Source organism: Podarcis muralis, chromosome 2, assembly GCF_964188315.1.
Source record: "Podarcis muralis chromosome 2, rPodMur119.hap1.1, whole genome shotgun sequence".
NCBI lineage: Eukaryota > Metazoa > Chordata > Lepidosauria > Squamata > Lacertidae > Podarcis > Podarcis muralis.
The window spans coordinates 15,163,738-15,183,123 of record NC_135656.1 but is presented as its reverse complement, the minus strand read 5'-3'; the positions used below and the strand labels follow the sequence as shown (position 1 = coordinate 15,183,123).

The window sequence follows — 19,386 nt, the reverse complement described above, 5'->3', positions numbered from 1 at the left end:
GTCCTTTGGCCTGATCCAGCTGAGCTCTTTTTTTGTTGTTTCTTTCTATCCCCCCAGAAAATAGTGGCATGTTTGAATGCAGTACAGAAGGAGCCAGTGGAGAATTATAAGTTGATTAGATGGTGGAGAGGAAGGATAATGACAAGGCAGTGACAACCAGAAGTTGAAATGGGATAGGATCAAGGCTAGTCAATTTGCCAAATATGGGCTGGAATGCATCTCGTTCCTGCATGATAAGAACTTCTCCTTCCCTTCCTCTTTTTGCTAAAGTCCTTGCCCTGAGGACAGCAGTCCTGCTTGCAATTATTCCTTCAATAATCTGATAACACCTGCTTCTTTTCTGTGTCTTAGGAAATTCATTCTTTAAGGCCTTCTCATGCTGCTGTCTGAGCCTCCAGGGTGCAGGAATTGAGGAGCGCGGGTATCATATTGCCTTCTAATAGGTGCCTCTTGTATGATTGTGAAACTTTATGACAGTGTCCACGCTTAGACTTAAGCTTAAGTATGGTTTATAGCTAGTGTTATTAGTTTGTGCACGAGCTCCCTGTTGGTGAAAGCAGCTTGAGCAATTTTTCTCCCCAGTCCAGGAGCAGCAAACTATGAAGTATTGGCTTAACGTTTGCATCCAAACTAGCACTTGTGGCTGTTTTTCCCACACATAGCACATTTGGGAACTTAGGTGTGTTCTTTGGTTCCTGATCATGGTCAATTAAGCTGATTTGCTTATGTTGCATCTGAAACTGGCCATTGTAATGTTACTGTTATGTTGCTGTTTATATGCCACCTTTCAGCCAAAAGATACCTACAAAGACAATAATGCAAATACAAACAATAAAATAGTACAAATTCAAAACATTTCAACAGTGTTAAAAAGCAAACACATCCATGTTCCTGCCCCAAAGGCAAATAACATTCCTTACAAACATGTTAAGAGCAGGCAAAAATACCTAAGCAGCATCTTTGCCTTATGAGGGTCCCGTGGGGGTGGGGCAAGGCAAGGCACTGTGTCCGTGTCCCCTCTTCACTATATGGGTATCTATATTACTGTCTGGAATACATCTTATTGATACTCAATTGACAACATTTGGCTACTGGATAATGAATTACAGTGGTACCTCGGGTTACATACACTTCAGGTTACATACGCTTCAGGTTACAGACTCCACTAACCCAGAAATAGTACCTCAGGTTAAGAACTTTGCTTCAGGATGAGAACAGAAATCATGCTCCAGCAGCGCGGCAGCAGCAGGAGGCCCCATTAGCTAAAGTGGTGCTTCAGGTTAAGAACAGTTTCTGGTTAAGAACGGACTTCCGGAACGAATTAAGTACTTAACCCGAGGTGCCACTGTAAAATAATTTATAGGCAGCTTCCTATTAAAAAAACTGATGTGGTTTACCAACTAAAATTCCGTTATTGTTATTATTAAATTGAACCACTCCAGCAGGTCCTAGGGTGGTTTACAACCTGAAATTCAGAATAATCTCCTTCACAATACTCTACGGTGTTCCCTGTCCTACCTGTCTCCACCCCTACCCCACCAATGGTCTTTCAGGATTCCATGGCCACTGAGCATGCTTAGCTTCCACTGGGTTATCTTAGTGCCCCCCCCCCCCCCGGTTTAGGGGATGTTAAGAGATTTTCTCCCTTATTTCTGCAGAGCTCAGATTGATGTCTGTTTATGTCCAAATTCTAATTTAAACTCAATGGTCTATGTGACCTCACTGAGCTGTAGAATTTCTGAATCTGGGCATTCCTGAAGATGCCTGTGACTTGGAAGAGGTTGAAATGGAGTCAGCCACTCAACATATGGGAATTGCCTATAACTAATCCTGTACAAGACTGAGCAGCTAGCTTTGACCCACGGTAAGAAGAACACCTATGATTTTCTGCTTTTTCTTGTGCCTTATCTGTGACCTTTCTGAAAACATGGCATTTACAAAGCTTTCATGGATTTGCAGAAGAAAGATGTTCTGTTGAGTAACCTTGGCTAACACATATGTATGGTGCCTGTCAAAAATGCCTTTCCATTTTCATTTCTCTGCAAAAGTTTTTATCCCTGGTTTTTCTAAATTTGCGGTATTTAAAATAGGTTTCTTCCTTCATTGTATTAATAATTTTAAAAAGGAAATAAGACTATAGGCCCACAGTGTTTCCTATGTGGATGAAATAGTGACTATAATTGGATTGAAAATGACAGTACTACTTTGCTGCTATCCAGTATGTATTTACTTAGGAGTTAGACCCATGAGTTCAGCAAATCTTACTTCTGAATAGACAGGTATATGATTGTGTTGTTGGTAATAATGGGTAATATTTTAACATAAGTATTTGGGGCAGGGGAAAAGAATTGTTTTGTGCTTCCCCAAGCGCAAGTAGTAGCCTTTTGCAGAATATTCAGACATGGCACTTTCTGCAGTATCTACATGTATTAAAATATACAAGTAGATACTGGCAAGTTTTGATTGTTAAAGCAGCTTGCATTTACCCCAAGGCAACAGCTATGGCTCCTTGTCAGCAGGGCTTATTGCAAGAATTTTGTTTACATTCCTGCTATTTCCACACCAGTCCTCATCCAAGCTAGTAGCCATCAAATACCACAAATGCTCATTTGAGCAAACCTCTTGTGGTCATCAGTGCCCATTTAAATTAATATCTTTAGCTATTGCCTTTACTCTGGGCTTTCATACAACTAATTTCTCACTTGACACAATAATCACATTTTTGTTCCTGTTTGCGTGCTGCAATACTGAAAGCTTCAGCCAGTTGTACAAATGCATTTCTCTCATTGGTCCAGATTTATAGCTGGGAGAGAGAAGGTCATATCTGGATTTTCTTGGTCTGGCGTTTTGAGTAGTTCTTTATAAGTCAGACTTACAATGATATAAGGAGTGCAGGGTTACTTCAGCCTGCAGATTTGGAGAGCCATTAACGGTGGTAATTTTGTCTGGAGTGGCAGAAATGGAAGAGGGAAAGGAATAAGGTGATAAAAAGACAACAGGCAATTTCTTCCAGGGGAAAAAATGTGACATGGGCATAGAGATTGCCAGCCTTTTTGGCCCATGATCACATACTCATGCTAGTTGTTTCTTTTTGCCCCTCTCCTGGATCAATCTCCCCTTCTGTCTTGGAAAGACCAAATAAAGGAATTGTGAGTGCCAAAACAGAAGGTCTACTTGCCACTGCGGGGGGGGGGGGGGGGGGGGGGGCTGGGCTCGGCAACACTTTTTATTTATTATTTTGAAAAGCATGAACTAATACGCAATTCACATGACACATTGTTAACATCGCATTGTTAACAGAAATTGTTAATACATGTTTAATTTGGTATTTATAATAAAAATATTGGTACCAAACTTCATTTTTCAAAATACTGTACTCCAGAGCTTTCTAAACATTTCATGTTGGTGACACTTTTTAGACATGCAACACTTTGTGACACAGTGATTCAGTTTTACTAGCAAACCGGAGGCTAAACTAACCCCTTTCCAGCCCCTTGGGGAGCATTTGTGCGACACGCCGACACATTAACGTATTGCGACACACAGTTTGGAAAGCTCTGCTCTACTCTTTGTTGTTAAACTCCTTAACGTATTGTCCTTCCTTAACATATACTTCAAGGCTTCTAAGCACATACATTTCTGTAATCCTTGAGTGTCAACCAGCTGCAGAAAATGGCACCCAGACCTCTTGAGGTGCTTGCAAATGGAGAATCTTTAGGCACAAAATGCGCCTAGAGCCCTGCTAATTTCGAACCCTGGGATGTGCCCTCTCTGCTCTCTGATTCCTGTGACATCCCCCTTTCTTCAATCTACCTGGTCATTCCATGTTCATCCTTCCAGTCTTCCAAATCACACCCCTTTCTCTTCTTCCTTCTTAGTCACTCAGTTTTCTGTTCAGCTACTTAGCTGCTAAGCTGAGTCTCAAAAGCACAAAGAGCTGAAACGAAATGAGAAGGAACGCTGCTTCTCCAACTTGCATCAATTCTATGTATTTTTCGAGGGTTGGGGTGTGGGGAAGATAGCCACCCTTCCACCTCTTGCTGAACTGTGCAGCAAGCAAGGTTGGAATTACTTGGGTTTTGCCCTCAAGGTGACCCCAGAATTAAGTTCTCGAGACACCTTAAAACCCCCATCTAATCCTTGGGCAGATCTTACAATTTATTTCCTAATGGTGAGGTATATAGAAGGGTAATGTATAGGCATCAACTGTAAGTCTGAGAGTTTTTCTTATTGCATAGCACTAGCTATGTGGTATGTGATTAGAGACTTGGAAGCATTCATCTATAATGGAAAAAAATAATTGTGGCATTTTGTTTGAGTGGGACAGAGAGGCAACATTCTTTCAAAAACCTGTTCTTCCTGCAGAGATGAAAACAGGGCTGTTTCTACTTTCCTTTTTGTGCTTTCCATAATTTATATTTCAGCTGCTGGCATAAATTGCTAAGATACCAATATTTAGACTCTTGATAAAATAGTTGGCATTCCTGTATGCAGCCTACTAGAGAGGCTAGCCTTTTCTGATGGTTCAAGAGGCTGAAGTGAAATCTGTTACATGTGATTTTGAATAACAGACTTAAACTTTTCCCCATTGTAACAGTTGAAAGGTTCTTGGGCCTGGTTCATATGTGCTAAAATACTCCATGTGGGGTGGCTGCAGCTACATTGAGAAATAAGTGATACATGTACCAGTACAGTCATACCTCGGGTTAAAGTTGCTTCACGTTGAACGTTTTCAGGTTGCGCTCCGCGGCGACCCAGAAGTAATGGAACGCATTACTTATGGGTTTCGCTGCAGACACTCAAAATGATGTCATGCGCAGAAGCGGCAAATCACGAGAGGCGCTGACGCGAGTTGCGTTCTGCTCAGAATGCAAACAGAACTCCGGAACGGATCCCGTTCGCATCCAGAGGTACCACTGTACCTGTAGTATTATGTTGTTGCACATCACCCCAGTCTCCACGCAGTAAAAGATTCCAGCTGCTAGTGCTAAATATCCCAAGTTTGTAGCTTGAAGTTTTATTTTTATTAAGTTGAAACAGAAGCTCTTTGGTTAGGTGTGGCCGTTGATTCTGACCATCATGCAGAGAAGTTAACGTAACGTGTTAAGTAGTAGAGTAGTCTGAAATTGGCTTGTTTCAACAAACCCTAGTTAAGATTAAGTACAGATTGTCTAGGTTTGGGTGATGCAGCAAGTTGTGGTTAATAAATAATGGAAGCAAAAGCTTTGGCATTTCTTGTGGCTCTGTCAGAGAGAGAGCATGTAAACCAGAGGGATACTAGGCTCGTTTTTATAACAGTAAACTGCGATGTGACATTATGTCCAGGGTGGATTTGATTTAAATCAAATCAATTTAAATCAGTAGTCAGTAAGACTTGATTTAAATCCCTTTTTTACAGAAAGGTTCAACCTTGCTGGCATCCTCTTAATATTGACAACTGGAGGAAGGTTTCATTTTTGGAATAATAAATTTTTACAGTTATATCAAAAATTACTGATTTGGTTATACTATTTGAAATACATAGACAAATAATTATGAAATTATTGTGAGGTTTAATAAGTTAACTGTTTATATTTGGACAACTTTTCTGCTATACTTTATTGGAAGGAGAAAAATAACCATTTTCTTAATAAAAATTTAAACAATTTATTTCACTAAAACAATAACATTATAGCATATGGATCCAAGTTTGTTAACTAATGTGGTTAAATGATTTTTTTAAATAAAAAAACACACCATAGACTGAGTTTTAGCACACATAAAAACTTAAAACAAATCCTTATTTCCTGATGAATAGCCTTTGGCTAGAATGTAACTTAAATAGAAAATTATCTTTAGAAAGATTTTTCCTCCAAAAGCATTTTATTTTAAAAATCCGATTTAAATTTTTAAAAAATCTGATTTTTTTGATAGATAGATATATTTAATCATTGATTTTTATCCATCCTGATTATGTCTGAACCTAGCGCAGTGACTGACCCAAGTTCAGCTAGTTAGCTTCATAGCTGAGATCTGGATCTCCTCAATTCTAGTCTAACACCCACTGCACTGGCTTATTTATTGAACTCTGGAGCTGTCAGAAATCACAACTTGTTCTGCAGTCTAACAGTCTACAGTATATACAGTGGTATCTCGGTTTACGAACATAATCCGTTCCAGAAGTCTTAAACCGAAACATGCTTTCCCTAATGAGGCCTCCCACCACCAGTGCCCTTCCACCATTCGGATTCCATTCTTAGACCTGGGTAAAGTTCGCAAACCGGGACACTACTTCCAGTTTTGCGGAGTTCGTAAACCAAATCATTCTTAAACCAGACTGTTCGTAAACCGAGTTACCACTGTACTGTAAATTCAATGGTTTTCTTTTAAGCAGTGTTAGAAATTAGCCAGGTGCCTTTTGCTACTGGCATAGGTCCAATTGTGACTACGTGGAGGTTTCTGAGTGCCAGGTTGGCGACCACAATTTTAAAACCTCTGTCATAGTTCATAATTACAGTGGTGCCTCGAGTTACAGACGCTTCAAGTTACAGACTCTGCTAACCCAGAAATAGTACCTCGGGTTAAGAACTTTGCTCTCGGATGAGAACAGAAATCGTGCTGCGGCAGTGGGAGGCCCCATTAGCTAAAGTGGTACCTCAGGTTAAGAACAGTTTCAGGTTAGGAACAGATCTCCGGAACAAATTAAGTTCTTAACCCGAGGTACCACTGTAATACCATTTCCCCGTGCGTGTTTCTTCTTCTTGCATACAGGGACAAGTGAGTTGTTGTAAGAGCAAGCTACAGTCAAGCAACGTAGTTGAGATCGTAGAATTGTAGCATTGGATCTGGCCCTCAAGGGTCATCTAATCTGACCCCCTGGCGAATAGATATTTTGTTGAGGCGAATGTTACCTAGATTTAAGGTGTCATCTGGCACCCAGCTTATATTGAAGGAAGGTGAGGACAGGTAACCTCACCTAGGCCCGAAGTCACCCCCCCCCCCCAAGCAGGCTCAAAGCTTCTCAAAGCTTTTCAAAATCATTTTCTCAGCAGCTAAGCATCAGAAACATTCCGCTTGCTGTAACTAAAAGATTGCAACAAGGTAGAGAACAGAGCCCATTGTCTTCTCAGGCCTTTCTCAGAAACACATTGCAACTTGCTTTCTCTCCGGGAACCATGCCAAAGCACAAGAATGAAACAACGGGAACACTCTGAAAACCCCCTCACCCCCTTTCCTGCCAAGAGTCCACAATAGTCCCAAGACAGCTTTCTGTACATGCTCAGGAACCTCAACATGGGGCAGGACTCCTGAGGGAGGAGAAAGGAGGAGGGAACTGGAAAGGGATATATATGCTTGTGCACATGATTGTGAACTGGTGCATGCTTTTTGTGACTTATCACACTTGCTCCTTCTACCAGTTCATGGATGGTAGAAATAAACGCCTTTTCTCCGAAACTATTCCTTGAGTGTCTGTTGACTCCCACTTCCCTTTCCCAGGCGCAATATTTTTCCCACCCGAGGGCAAAGCCTCATAAGGCTACAATATATCTGAGTTTTTAACTCTGCTTTTAAGAGTATTGCTCGAAGCATGTGGGGAGTGAAAGTGTGGGGGCAGGGGCATGGCCAGAAATTTCTATAGAAACCTCATTCCATTCAGCCTTTTAGAACATCTAAAATCTTACAAGCTGAACAGCTACTGTAGCATGCTTGCTCAGTCAGGATGCTTTTTGTAATTTGCACTTAAAACATTTTTCTGTGGCCTTCTTGCTGTGAAGGTGGTGTTTTGTCTGCAGCAGATGCCAGCAGTATGGTACAATGCATGTGTTGGCCTCTACTTGGTGATAATTTATTAGCCATAGTTCCCATACACATTTCCAGCAGCTACATGGATTGAAGAAGCAATTTCCGCACTGCTGAACTAGCAATTTCTCCTTTAATCACTGCTATGATGTCACAGGCTCTGCTGCTTGAAAAATGAGCTGACCATGTCATGGATTTTAAAAGCAACTTGAAACAGGAACAGTAGCTTGCAAAAAATTTTAACCCCGAGCCTGTTCAGAGATCTCACCAAAATACACCTTTTATATTTGTTAAACGTTGCACTAATTTTAGGCTTCACTTGAAATATTTCTAATCCTCCAGATGGTTTTGACAGAAATATCCTGATTTGTATTCCAGCCCATTGTGAATTTTGAAGCATCCAGTTTAAATTATTAATTTAAGTCAGATTTTCTATTTTGTAATTCATATATTTTCTGAACAAGCACTTTTGTTAACTAGTTGTTTGGACAGTGAAAACATTGCACTTCAGCTAAGCAGTCATTTAATACTAGCTAGGAATATACTTGGAAAAATATGGATACGCAGCAAAAATGCATTTTGCATATAGACTCAGCTGCTTTCACAATTATCCCATTTCTCTTAGCAGTGGATTTCTGTTTAGCTCCCTCTGGACTCATGCCAACCAGCTATTTAAAGATTAAGGCCAGGATCCTGTGGTAAAGCACATTTTCTATACTGTGTAGATTTGTAAAAGTAATATATATTTGTAGCTTTCCATAAGATTAACACACATAATTTGTCGTCATGCTTAATTTACCGTATTTTTCCATGTATAAGATGCCCCCTATTTTTGGGGACACAAAATTAAGAAAATGGGGGGAGATTGCCCTCGTGTATAAGACTACCTCCCCTTTTAAAACATTTTTTTTAGTAAAAAAAACACAACCCTAGTTTTATATACAGAAAAATACGGTAATTTCGGATATTATCTCCAATGTTAAATTAAAAGCTGTTTTTTATATGACTCTTAGAGTGTTGTGAATTCAGTTATAAGATATTAGGTTGGGGTTCCACTGGTGTAATGGGACTTACATTTCATCTCTTCACCCTGCAAGCACCCCCAAATCTGCTCCAGGGGGTACCTCAACCCCCTGGAGCTGATTGTGAAATTCCTTGCATGCATGGAAGCCTGTAGTGCCAACAGAGCTGTCGGTGCTGGATATGGCCCATTGAAAGTTAAACTTCCTTAAGTGTTTGTATCTGTGTTCCACTTTAAACCAGTGATACTTAATTTTTAAAAACTGTGCCCAAACCCGAGTTCTCTTCCTTCAGATCCTTCCTCTAAACTTACATTTTCTTGATGCCTTTGACTTGGTTATTAAACAAAGAGCGATATTCAGCTAAATTGTTGAGTACACAGAATGAGGTCTGCTTGTGCAATGGAACACCCCCTCCCCTAAATCTGCTGCAGAGGGTTGGGGGAATCCAAAGAGCAAGTTTGGGGGGCATTGTCGGAGGGAGGCATGTTTCTTGAGTGGACCTCACTTTGTACATGCAGACCCCATTTAGCCCAACCTTGAATTATACTATTAATTTCCAACTAACACAATCAAAGTACAGAATCTCCAACATTTCTCTGAATAAAATTGACACATCCTAAGGAAAAGCTGGACTTCCTGGGATTAAATCAGAAGCTGGGGTGGCTTCTATAAATCTGGTTCTATCCCTGGAAAATAGGGACATTCAGAGGGTCTGAAAGTATTTGCATCTTTGTGCCTTCCTTATTGTCTGTTCTACAGTGTAAATACGTTGTGCTCCAGGACCTATTTTGTGCCTATAAAGTTTTGTAAAGCACTTTATTCATTGTGTTAATAAAACAGCGCTGCATGGTGTCTCACATTGAGGTTGCAGATGAGAAGGGATGTTGATGTCTTTCAGCAAAAGACAGCATCTATAATGTGTTGATTCTTAAATTGCAGACTTAACCTTGCTGGTAAGAATTGCTATGTTTGGCAGAAGAAAAGGGAATAACAAACCAATTTCTGAATTATTTCAGTTTCTAGGCACAAAGATGGAGACCCCAATGCTGAATTTACGGAATATCTTTGACCAACTGATACGCCAAGCAGAAATCCTAAGTGAAGGCAATGAATTACGTAAGTTGTCATCTTTGTAGATGTTGTTCAAGTGCAGAAATCTATAACCTATTTGTAGGCTTTTTCCTGCCCTGTTATTCAAGGAGTCTCTTGGATGACTTGGTTGGAGTGAGATTTTTTAAATTTCTTAGAGCAGCCAGTTAATATGTTAAATTACACTGGAAGCTTGATGATTGGGATAATTCCGTGCTTCTGTAGAAAACTGATCTGCATACCAGCTAGTGGGTTTTGTAGAATGTGGTTTCTAGGCAACCAGGCAGAACATGTGGTTAAAACATTACAGTTCCAGTAGTTACCTTATTTTATCTGTTGCCTTAGGGATGTGATGTTACATTGCCATGTACTATTGCAGGTCTCAAAGAGCCCAAGGGAAGTCTAGTGCTGTGTCACAGAGCAATGACATCCGGAAATAATAGTGGTGGAGGGGGCATTGGCTGGAGGCAGGTTTGTCCAATCTTCTATAGAAGATTGTAGCTTTGCAGGATGGAACGTTTATATTCCCTTTAGGGCAGTGTTAAGCAGCTAAAGGAAATTGGCTTTTTCCTTTTAAATCAATATTTGTATAATTATCTAGCTGAATAGAGTTTCTGGCCCAGACATCTATAATACCAATCTACATCTACTGAAGCATATTACAGCAGTTACATTTAAATTTTGCTTTTGAACGTCTTTCTGGTGTGCTAATCTGTGACCATAAAATAATCTGTTCTCAAGTTAATTATAGCTGCAGTTCTATCCTTGGGTATGACAACCGTCAGCAAGTTCATATATTTATTTAAGTTGCCTTAGCCACATGTGTATCTTCTAAGACACTGTGTCTTCAGTTGTTCTTAACAAGTTATCTGACTGAGTAGCCCAATATAAATCTTTTTATCTTGATAAAGGGGGAAACTGGCTTGATTTGTGATTATAACTCTTGTGGCACCATAATTTGGATGTTTACTCAAAAGGAAGTCTCAGTGTGTGTAAGTTGTGAGATCCTGTGCCTATAGTCTCTTTGTTCCGAATAATACCAGCACCTCTGTATTGTAAAATAGAAATGATAAGACTTCTGTTGCAGGGATATTTGAGGAAATGCAAGAAAATAGTCCTTTATAAATGAATTCCGATGTGTATGCCCTTCACAGAGTTTATCCAGCTAGCCAAGAACTTTGAAGACCACAGGAGAAAGTGGCAGAAAATGGATCTTGAGGTGGCCAGGTACAAAGATCTGCTGATGAAAACAGAAACTGAACGTAGTGCCCTGGATGTGAAGCTGAAACACGCCCGAAATCAAGTGGATGTGGAGATTAAGCGAAGACAGCGAGCTGAAGCCGAATGTGAAAAACTGGTGCATATAACATTTCCTCATTTAGTCTTAATGAAGTAGAGTGACAGGCTTAGAGTGCAATCCTATCAAAGTCTACTTAGAAGTAAGTCCTATTGAATTCAGTGGGGCTTCCCCCCAGGTGAGCAAGGTTAGGATTGTAACCATCGAACAAAACATAAAAGCCTTGACTGGGGGGGTCATCTAGTCCAGCATCCTGTTTTCAATAGTGACTAACTGATTACCTCTGAAAAAACTATCAGTTGATAAAGAAGACAGCAGCCCTCCCTTTTTATGTGTCCCAAGCACAGAGTGTTCAGATACATACCGTATTTTTCGCCCTATAGGACACACTTTTTCCCCTCCAAAAATGAAGGGGAAATGTGTGTGCGTCCTATGGGGCGAATGCAGGCTTTCGCTGAAGCCTGGAGAGCGAGAGGCGTCGGTGCGCACCAACCCCTCTCGCTCTCCAGGCTTCAGGAAGCTATCCGCAAGGCTTGTGGATGGCAGCCTGCAGCCCGAAGCACGGGGCGTCCTCCGGAGGACGCCCCATGCTTCGCGCAGGTGTCCGGAAGCCTTGTGCGCCCGGGGGGAGTTGCCGCCGGGCTCGCAAGGCTTGCAGATAGCAGCCTGTTCTGGGGGGGGGGGATAAATTTTTTTATTCATTTCCCCCCTAAAAAACGAGGTGCGTCCTATGGGCCGGTGCGCCCTATAGGGCGAAAAATACAGTACTTCCACTGAACATGAATTTATTTCTGGGAGAAAAGCATAGAGGTTTTCTGGACACGGTGTATAGTGCAACAAATGCCCAGTTGCTGGTCACCTCTGTGATATCTTGTTCCAAGGAAGTGCTTCTGCTTCCAGGATATTGCAGGTTTTTTCCAGCATGCCAACACAGCTTGTGAAAATACGATTGTTTTCTCTGCTGGTAAGGTCATTCAGTTTGGAGTGATGGGGTGGCTTGAGTACTACAGGTTGCTATTCGTTAGAACTCCAAATATTACAGATGACAAATGATGCAACTCCCCATTGTATATGCCATATTGTGATCCGGTGCTCAGCCTGTAAAGAGTGGACTACTATGGCAGCTGAAATGTGACTAATTTCAAGAAAAGAAGCCAATTGCCAGCTTCACTGTGGTCAAGTGAGCCTACATAGGTGGTACTGAAACTTGAGTGTCACTTGTGGATGGGCTCCCATCCATACGGTCTTTGGATTGGGGCTTGTAAAACTAGACCGCAACAGCAAACATATGATAGGGCAGACAGGCGAGTCATTACTTGGATGTGGTCACTTGCAACTCCCTGTCGCTCCATGTTTTCAGTCCTCTGTGCACTTGGCTAAACACTGTCTTGTATTAGGCAAAATTTAGCCAAGCCTGCACATGGCTCAGGCAGGAAGGAAGAGGCCAATTCCCCATGAATTCTAGTGCTACCTAAGTACTTGAGCATTTTAGGTACTCCAGGGCTCAGAGGGCACGAGCTCTTGAAGTTTGGGAAGAGGGAACAAGCCACTGGTTCCTCACTATCTTTCCTGTGTGGAGGACACCTACCGAGTGGGAAATGAGAAAGACAGTTTGCCTCAGCCTAGAGTAGCTGGATTTGCCTGCTTGGTTTACTGCTGGAGAATGCATGCACGGCGACAGGCATCATGCAGTACTACAACTCTGGAAAGGGGGAAGAGAGGGCCCTGTTGTTAGCTGCCTTATTGTTGTCCTTCATTTACACAGGGCTAAATTATAAAGGCTACATGCAAATCTCTTTATCAGCCTTCTAACCCAAGTCAGCAGTTTTTTAACCTTCTGTTAAATCCATCATGGTGCATTTAGGACTGTCTCGCAAGAGTGGTGCATGCTCTGGTTATCTCCCGCTTGGACTACTGCAATGTGCTCTACATGGGGCTACCTTTGAAGGTGACCCGGAAACTATAAATCCAGACTGTGGCAGCTAGACTGGTGACGGGCGGCTGCCGAGACCACATAACACGGTCTTGAAAGACATACATTGGCTCCCAGTATGTTTTCGAGCACAATTCAAAGTGTTGGTGCTGACTTTTGAAGCTCTAAACGGCCTCAGCCCAGTATACCTGAAGGAGCGTCTGTACCCCCATTGTTCTGTCCAGACACTGAGGTCCAGTGCTGAGGGTCTTCTCGGTAGTGACACCCACCCTGTGGAACACCCTCCCACCAGATGTCAAAGAGAAAAACAACTACCAGACTTTTAGAAGACATCTGAAGGCAGCGCTGTTTAGGGAAGTTTTTAATGACTGATATTTTAATGTATTTTTAATTATTATTTTTTGGAAGCCGCCAAAGTGGTTGGGGAATTATTATCATTATTTTCGTTATTATAATTATTATCATTATCATTATTATTATTTCCCTAGCCACTCTGGCAGCTTCCAACAAAATATTAAAATACAATAGTCTGTTAAAGATTAAAAGTTTCCCTAAACAGGGCTGCCTTCAGATGTCTTCTAAAAGTCTGGTAGTTGTTTTTCTCTTTGACATCTGGTGGGAGGGCGTACGGAAACGTACTGAGAGCCAATGTAGGTCTTTCAAGACCTCTGTTATGTGGTCTCGGCAGCCGCTCCTAGTCACCAGTCTAGTTGCCGCATTCTGGATTAGTTGTAGTTTCCGAGTCACCTTCAAAGGTAGCCCCACATAGAGCGCTTTGCAGTAGTCCAAGCGAGAGATAACTAGAGCATGCACCACTCTGGCGAGACAGTCCACAAGCAGATGGGGCTGGTAAACAGTTGCCCTGGACACAGAATTGACCCCTATGGACAGCTGTGAGTCCAAAATGACTCCCAGGCTGCGCACCTGGTCCTTCAGCGGCACAGTTACCCCATTCCGGACCAGGGAGTCCTCCACACCTGCCCGCCTCCTGTCCCCCAAAAACAGTAATATAATTATTATTATTATTATTATTATTATTATGAAAAAGATTATTTACTCCATTCCTTGGCAGATCAGAATTGTTCATTCTTGGCCTCTTGCAGAAGTCCCTTCCCCTGCTTGCAAAAAGAAGCTCAATATGGTAGAAACTATTGTTATTTGCAAATAGAATTGGGCAAATTGCTTTATGGCTCAAAGAAATCTATTTGGAGTACCTTATCTTTTTACACTGGGTAGCAATTTGATCTAGCTAAATCTTTGTGCTGCTGCTTTAAACTAAGCTGATTTGAGAGACAGGTGCAGATCTCTTTATAGATATTAATATGTTGGTAGTGTAGCAGCCTTCTTCAGGAGGCTTTGTGTATTATGGACTGTCATGTAAATGCAAAGCAAGACTATTTTTGATGTTTCCTAACTTGCAGGAGCGACAGATCCAGCTGATCAAAGAGCTGCTTATGTGTGATTCATCGGGGAGTATTCAGCTGAGTGAAGAACAGAAATCAGCACTGGCCTTCCTAAACAAGCCTCATACTTCTATGGGAGGGAATAAAAGGTCAGATGCTGAGATATTACCTTGCTATAGGGTGCCCTTTTGGTGGGCTGGGTTGTAAAGAAGATAGATGTGACAACCTGATTTTATTTTGCTGGGGCTAGGAACATGTTTTCCAGACCCCTGGAAACCTTGTATAGGGCCAGAAAATGTACAGAACAATCCAAACCCTCGACCCCTCAAGGGAACTTGGATGGAGAATGTGTTTCTCTGCAAGCCCTACGGGAGCTCCACTGTAAGCAGGAAAACCGTGCCAGTATAGAGCAACTCAATGTGTGCCCACCCAAACATTGGTTGGAGGCCACCATCTCTTCCAACAGCAGGCAGAGGAAATCCCAGTAGTGGCAGTGCTGGCACAGGAATTGCTTGAACCTGCGTAGACCCTGCAGTAGTGGCCCTCGTCCAAGCCTCATTGTGCCGGCCTGGGAGTAGGCACAGTAAAGAGCCATTCCTTTTGCCGTGGCCTTTGTGGGCAGTGGGACTGGGAGTGTGACTCTGGCTGCCAGCTGGGAGTTAGGATTTGGCCTTAGACTTGTTCACACAGAAGAAAATAATTTTAAGACCTCCCTTGTTTAGTCCTAACACAATTTGTTCAATGCACTCACAAATTGTGTTAGGAGGACTAAACAGATGTTATCTTAAAATGACCATCTTCTGTCTAAACAAGTCTAAAGCCAAATCCTAACTTAATTGCATCTAAAACATCTGTATAGAAGTCTCTGAAAAGGTAAGAACCACACCTGTTGTTTCATCCACTTTTGCCTCTTGTCTCGGCCACCACTGGCATGTGGCCCTCGGTAGATTGCCGACAAAGGAATTCGGCCCTTGAACTTAAAGTGTTTCCCCATCCTTGGCTTAGAAGCTACTCTTTAGAATACCAGGGCTCTGCAAATTGTTCCAGGAAACACTGTTTCTTGGCAGAGAATATGGGGGTGGGGCGCGTGTAGTATTGTTTCAGGTTGTAGCTATAATCCTACTTCTTTTTTAAAGGTTTTTTCTGTGATGTAGCAATGCTAAGCTGAATGTCAATAATTCTGTCTCTACATAAGTAATTAACCTAAAGGTAGGGACAGTTCAGCAATACTTCTTTCAGCAACTGACCTAGTTCTAAACAGCAGTCATATTTCTTGTCTGGCAAAGGTTATTTATCCGAATCCAGTAGATATTGAAAGGGTTCTTATTTCTTTTTGGTACTATTAAGCATATATTTCTGCTCTGTGCATCAGTAAATGAAATTTAATACTTCAGAACTGCAAGGAATTGCAGAGGAAGACTCTGATTTATAACAGTACTTGAACCAATATTTATATATTAAAGTTGTATGATTTTGCTGAGAATGTTGAGATGCAGCCAATTAGGCCCTCATGTCTAAACAGAAAAGGACTATATAGGAAAAGGTAGAAGACATCAGACATACTTACCTTAATTATAGAATGATCAAATAATGTAATGTAATTTGAACATTCCTCATTACGCAGACTCAAACGATAGTCTAAATTAGAAAAAATCCTGAATGTCGATACTACTTGTATTAAGCGTCCCTACTTATCTGTGTTTGTAAACTTATGCACTATGTGCATTCTTTGATAGATGCCACCGTTATTATTAGTCTTCTGCAGCAGATAAAGACACATTTCTGACCAGAGCAAATGATGCCTTGAAGGTACAGGTTTTTAAATAACTTGTTCTTCTGGTCAAGGGTTGGAGTGATAGGGGTCATAAACGAAGCAGAATGGTGGAGAGGGAAAGGCATAAGCATGGAAAAACGGGCAAGGGAATGAGTAATACCAATAATTGGCAGCCATGTAGAACATCAATATAACCATTCCAAAGCTCTGGTTTAATTTCTGAACTTTCAGTAGAGATCCACAAGTTGCTAAGAGAATTTATCTCTGATTTATAAGGGTGGGCGAATTAGAATCATATTTTCTTTTCCTTTTTTAACTGTAAGCTGGCATTCTCAGAATTGAAAATTATGCACCAGATGCATCAGTTTCATGTATGAGCATGGGTTGCATAGCTCTGCATGCTAAAAGAATCCAAATTCTTCAAATAGAATGGATTATACCAATAACCACATTCCTCTTACTATTGCAATCTCCTTTCAGGAGCCTGTTTTTTTTTTTTTATTATTATTATTCTTTCGCAAAGATTACGGGACTTGAGGGGAAGAAAGGATATGGCAATTAGAGACCCCTGTGCTGTTAAGCACTTCTAAGCCCCACTGATTGTACAGGAGAGTATTAAGAGACAAGCTTAACTTTCTCCATTGAAACCAATGAGATTTAGATGTGCTTAACTCTAGCTGTTTATATTATATAAAAAAATGTGCAACTCTTAGTATACTAATTTCTTATATACCAGATATTATACCCTATGTTTGTATTATATAGGGATGCAGGTGGCGTTGTGGTCTAAACCACTGAGCCTCTTGGGCTTGCTGATCGGAAGATCGGTGATTAAAAACCACGCAATGGGGTGAGCTCCCGTTGCTCTGTCCCAGCTCCTGCCAACCTAGCAGTTCGAAAGCACGCCACTGCAAGTAGATAAATAGGTACTGATGTGGCAGGAAGGTAAACGGCGTTTCTGTGTGCTCTGGCTTCCATCCTTATGTCCTGTTGCACAAGAAGTGGTTTAGTCATGATGGCCACATGACTCGGAAAGCTGTCTGTGGACAAACACCAGCTCCCTCAGCCTGAAAAGCGAGATGAGCGCCACAACCCCATAGTCACCTTTGCCTGGACTTAACTGTCCAGGGGGTCCTTTACCCTTTACCTGTGTTTGTGTAGCGAAGTTGCATATGTATTGATTACATATAATTAGGAATGTGCCGAGCTAGACTTCTTTCAGAGTCTCCCTGCCTTCAAATACTAAGTAATTGAGCTAGTAATCACAAGGCCTTGACAAGGGTGTTATCTGGAAGAATGTTACATGCATATGTGTGATTTTTACATTTTTTTTTCTTCTTGTATTTAGATTATCTACAATAGATGAATCTGGTTCAATTTTATCAGACATCAGTTTTGACAAGACCGATGAATCGCTGGTAATGTTACCATGATCTGCCTTTCTTGTTCTCTCCTTAAATGATGTAGAAATAGGACCGCGTGTAAAGAGAAGTGTGGTGATCATGTGAACTATCTTTGTCTGTACTTCTGTATTAACCTTTTGCTTCTAGATTCCATTCAGTGCTATACCAAATAGTTTTGCAGTCTAGCAGGTCATAAGAGTCATAGATTTAGTAACATAAATTGAGGATAAAACCAAACAAACAACACATAGAAATTTGCTGCCTTCATAACGCCAATCAGATTTTTCTTGTATCTTCAGGAATGGGATTCCACAGTGGTAAAGACTGTCAAACTGAAGAAAAGAGAGAAAAGGGTATGTACTTTTCCCTTTACTGACATGTAATGGTCTAATGCAAAGTGGGGTGTGTATGTGTTCATTCACACAGGTTTCAATTCTCCATTGGTATCCATATGCATATTCACTACTTCACTTAGGTGTCTTGTTATCAAGTGGCAATAGTTACAAATGGTCAAACTGGCAAATATTTTCTAAACTCCTTGAGTGTGAACTTTTAAAGTGTACATCAATATACATATGCAATAATTTGTCCTCTTTCTTTAACACACATGATGGATAGATTTCCTAGTCAAGTGTGTGCTTCCCTTATGTCAGCAATACAAACACCCTTTCCAGGCTGGCATAATCTAGAGAGCCACTTAAATTTCAAGATGTATTCCTCTGAGCTGCTTGTTTCAAACCTGGAATTTTCTTTTGAAATGCTTTAATGCCTTGTACAAGGGCTTTGAGATCAAGTAGGACAGATCTGAAGACAGTTCCATGACATCAAAGATAGAAGTCACAATTTCCATCTCATTTTGGCTTGCAGGATAGCACAGCTGAAACTTGTGAGTTCTGTTTCGTATATACTAGTGGGGGGGTGGGGGTGGAATCCTAAAGCAGAGTGTGTCTTTTCTTCCTCCCTTCCCATTCAATTCTCTTCACTTTCATGTGGTTACTAGGTGAGATATGCATGAAGTGTATCTTCTCAGCATATCTCAAGCAGGAAAGGGCATTTCAGAAAGGTTTACTTAAAATTCTATGCAGATCATATCAAGAATATCGCATCTCTTGTAAATACAAATATGTGACATCATTTAGTGTCTTGAGTACTCCAATAGAATACATTTTCTGCTTTCTCAAAAATTCTGTAGTGTTTTGACCCAAACATGGTAATTGCAATTTTTTCTTTACAGCGCTCATCCAGACAGTTTATAGAAGGCCCACCAGGTTGTTTAAAGAAAACTCGTTCCATTGGTTCTACCGTGGACCAGGTATGCAACTTTGCATGGTTTATACAACCTTCCTTTTGACAGAAGTGCCTGTGGATTTTGGGATAGGTGGAGCGGTGCTTAGTATTATACATTACTTTACCACATAACATGTACCACCCAGAGTGCAATGTAGATGATATGACTGCTTCTCCATACCCAAAATGAAAGGTGGAGAAATGCTGTTGACCCTGATCAGGTGGCAAATCTCCAACTCTGTGCTATTGTACAAATTCATTGCACAGTGGGAATGATCAGCACAATTGGCACCTCAGCATCTATACAGAGTGTATCAAATACTGTGTGGGTCAACATCTACTTTTTATGAACTCACGGTTCAAGTCTTAATATAGAGCCCTATCTGATATTGCAGCCAT

The 19,386-nt window shown here is 41.2% G+C and overlaps 1 protein-coding gene across 2 annotated transcripts in view; it reads left to right on the top strand.

The window, feature by feature from the left end:
• RACGAP1 (Rac GTPase activating protein 1) overlaps window positions 1-19,386 on the top strand; it is a 32,787-nt gene that overhangs the window by 2,284 nt on the left and 11,117 nt on the right. Inside the window, exons 1-7 of one of the 2 annotated variants that reach the window (XM_028710653.2) lie at window positions 1,843-1,864; window positions 9,818-9,917; window positions 11,045-11,247; window positions 14,542-14,672; window positions 17,646-17,715; window positions 18,000-18,053; window positions 18,935-19,012. In XM_028710653.2, coding sequence (XP_028566486.1) covers window positions 9,833-9,917; window positions 11,045-11,247; window positions 14,542-14,672; window positions 17,646-17,715; window positions 18,000-18,053; window positions 18,935-19,012 — 621 coding nt within the window. In that variant the 5' untranslated portion in view covers window positions 1,843-1,864; window positions 9,818-9,832. Of the gene's footprint in view, window positions 1-1,842; window positions 1,865-9,817; window positions 9,918-11,044; window positions 11,248-14,541; window positions 14,673-17,645; window positions 17,716-17,999; window positions 18,054-18,934; window positions 19,013-19,386 lie in introns of those variants that run through there. The other variant, XM_028710643.2, reaches the window with a different exon arrangement.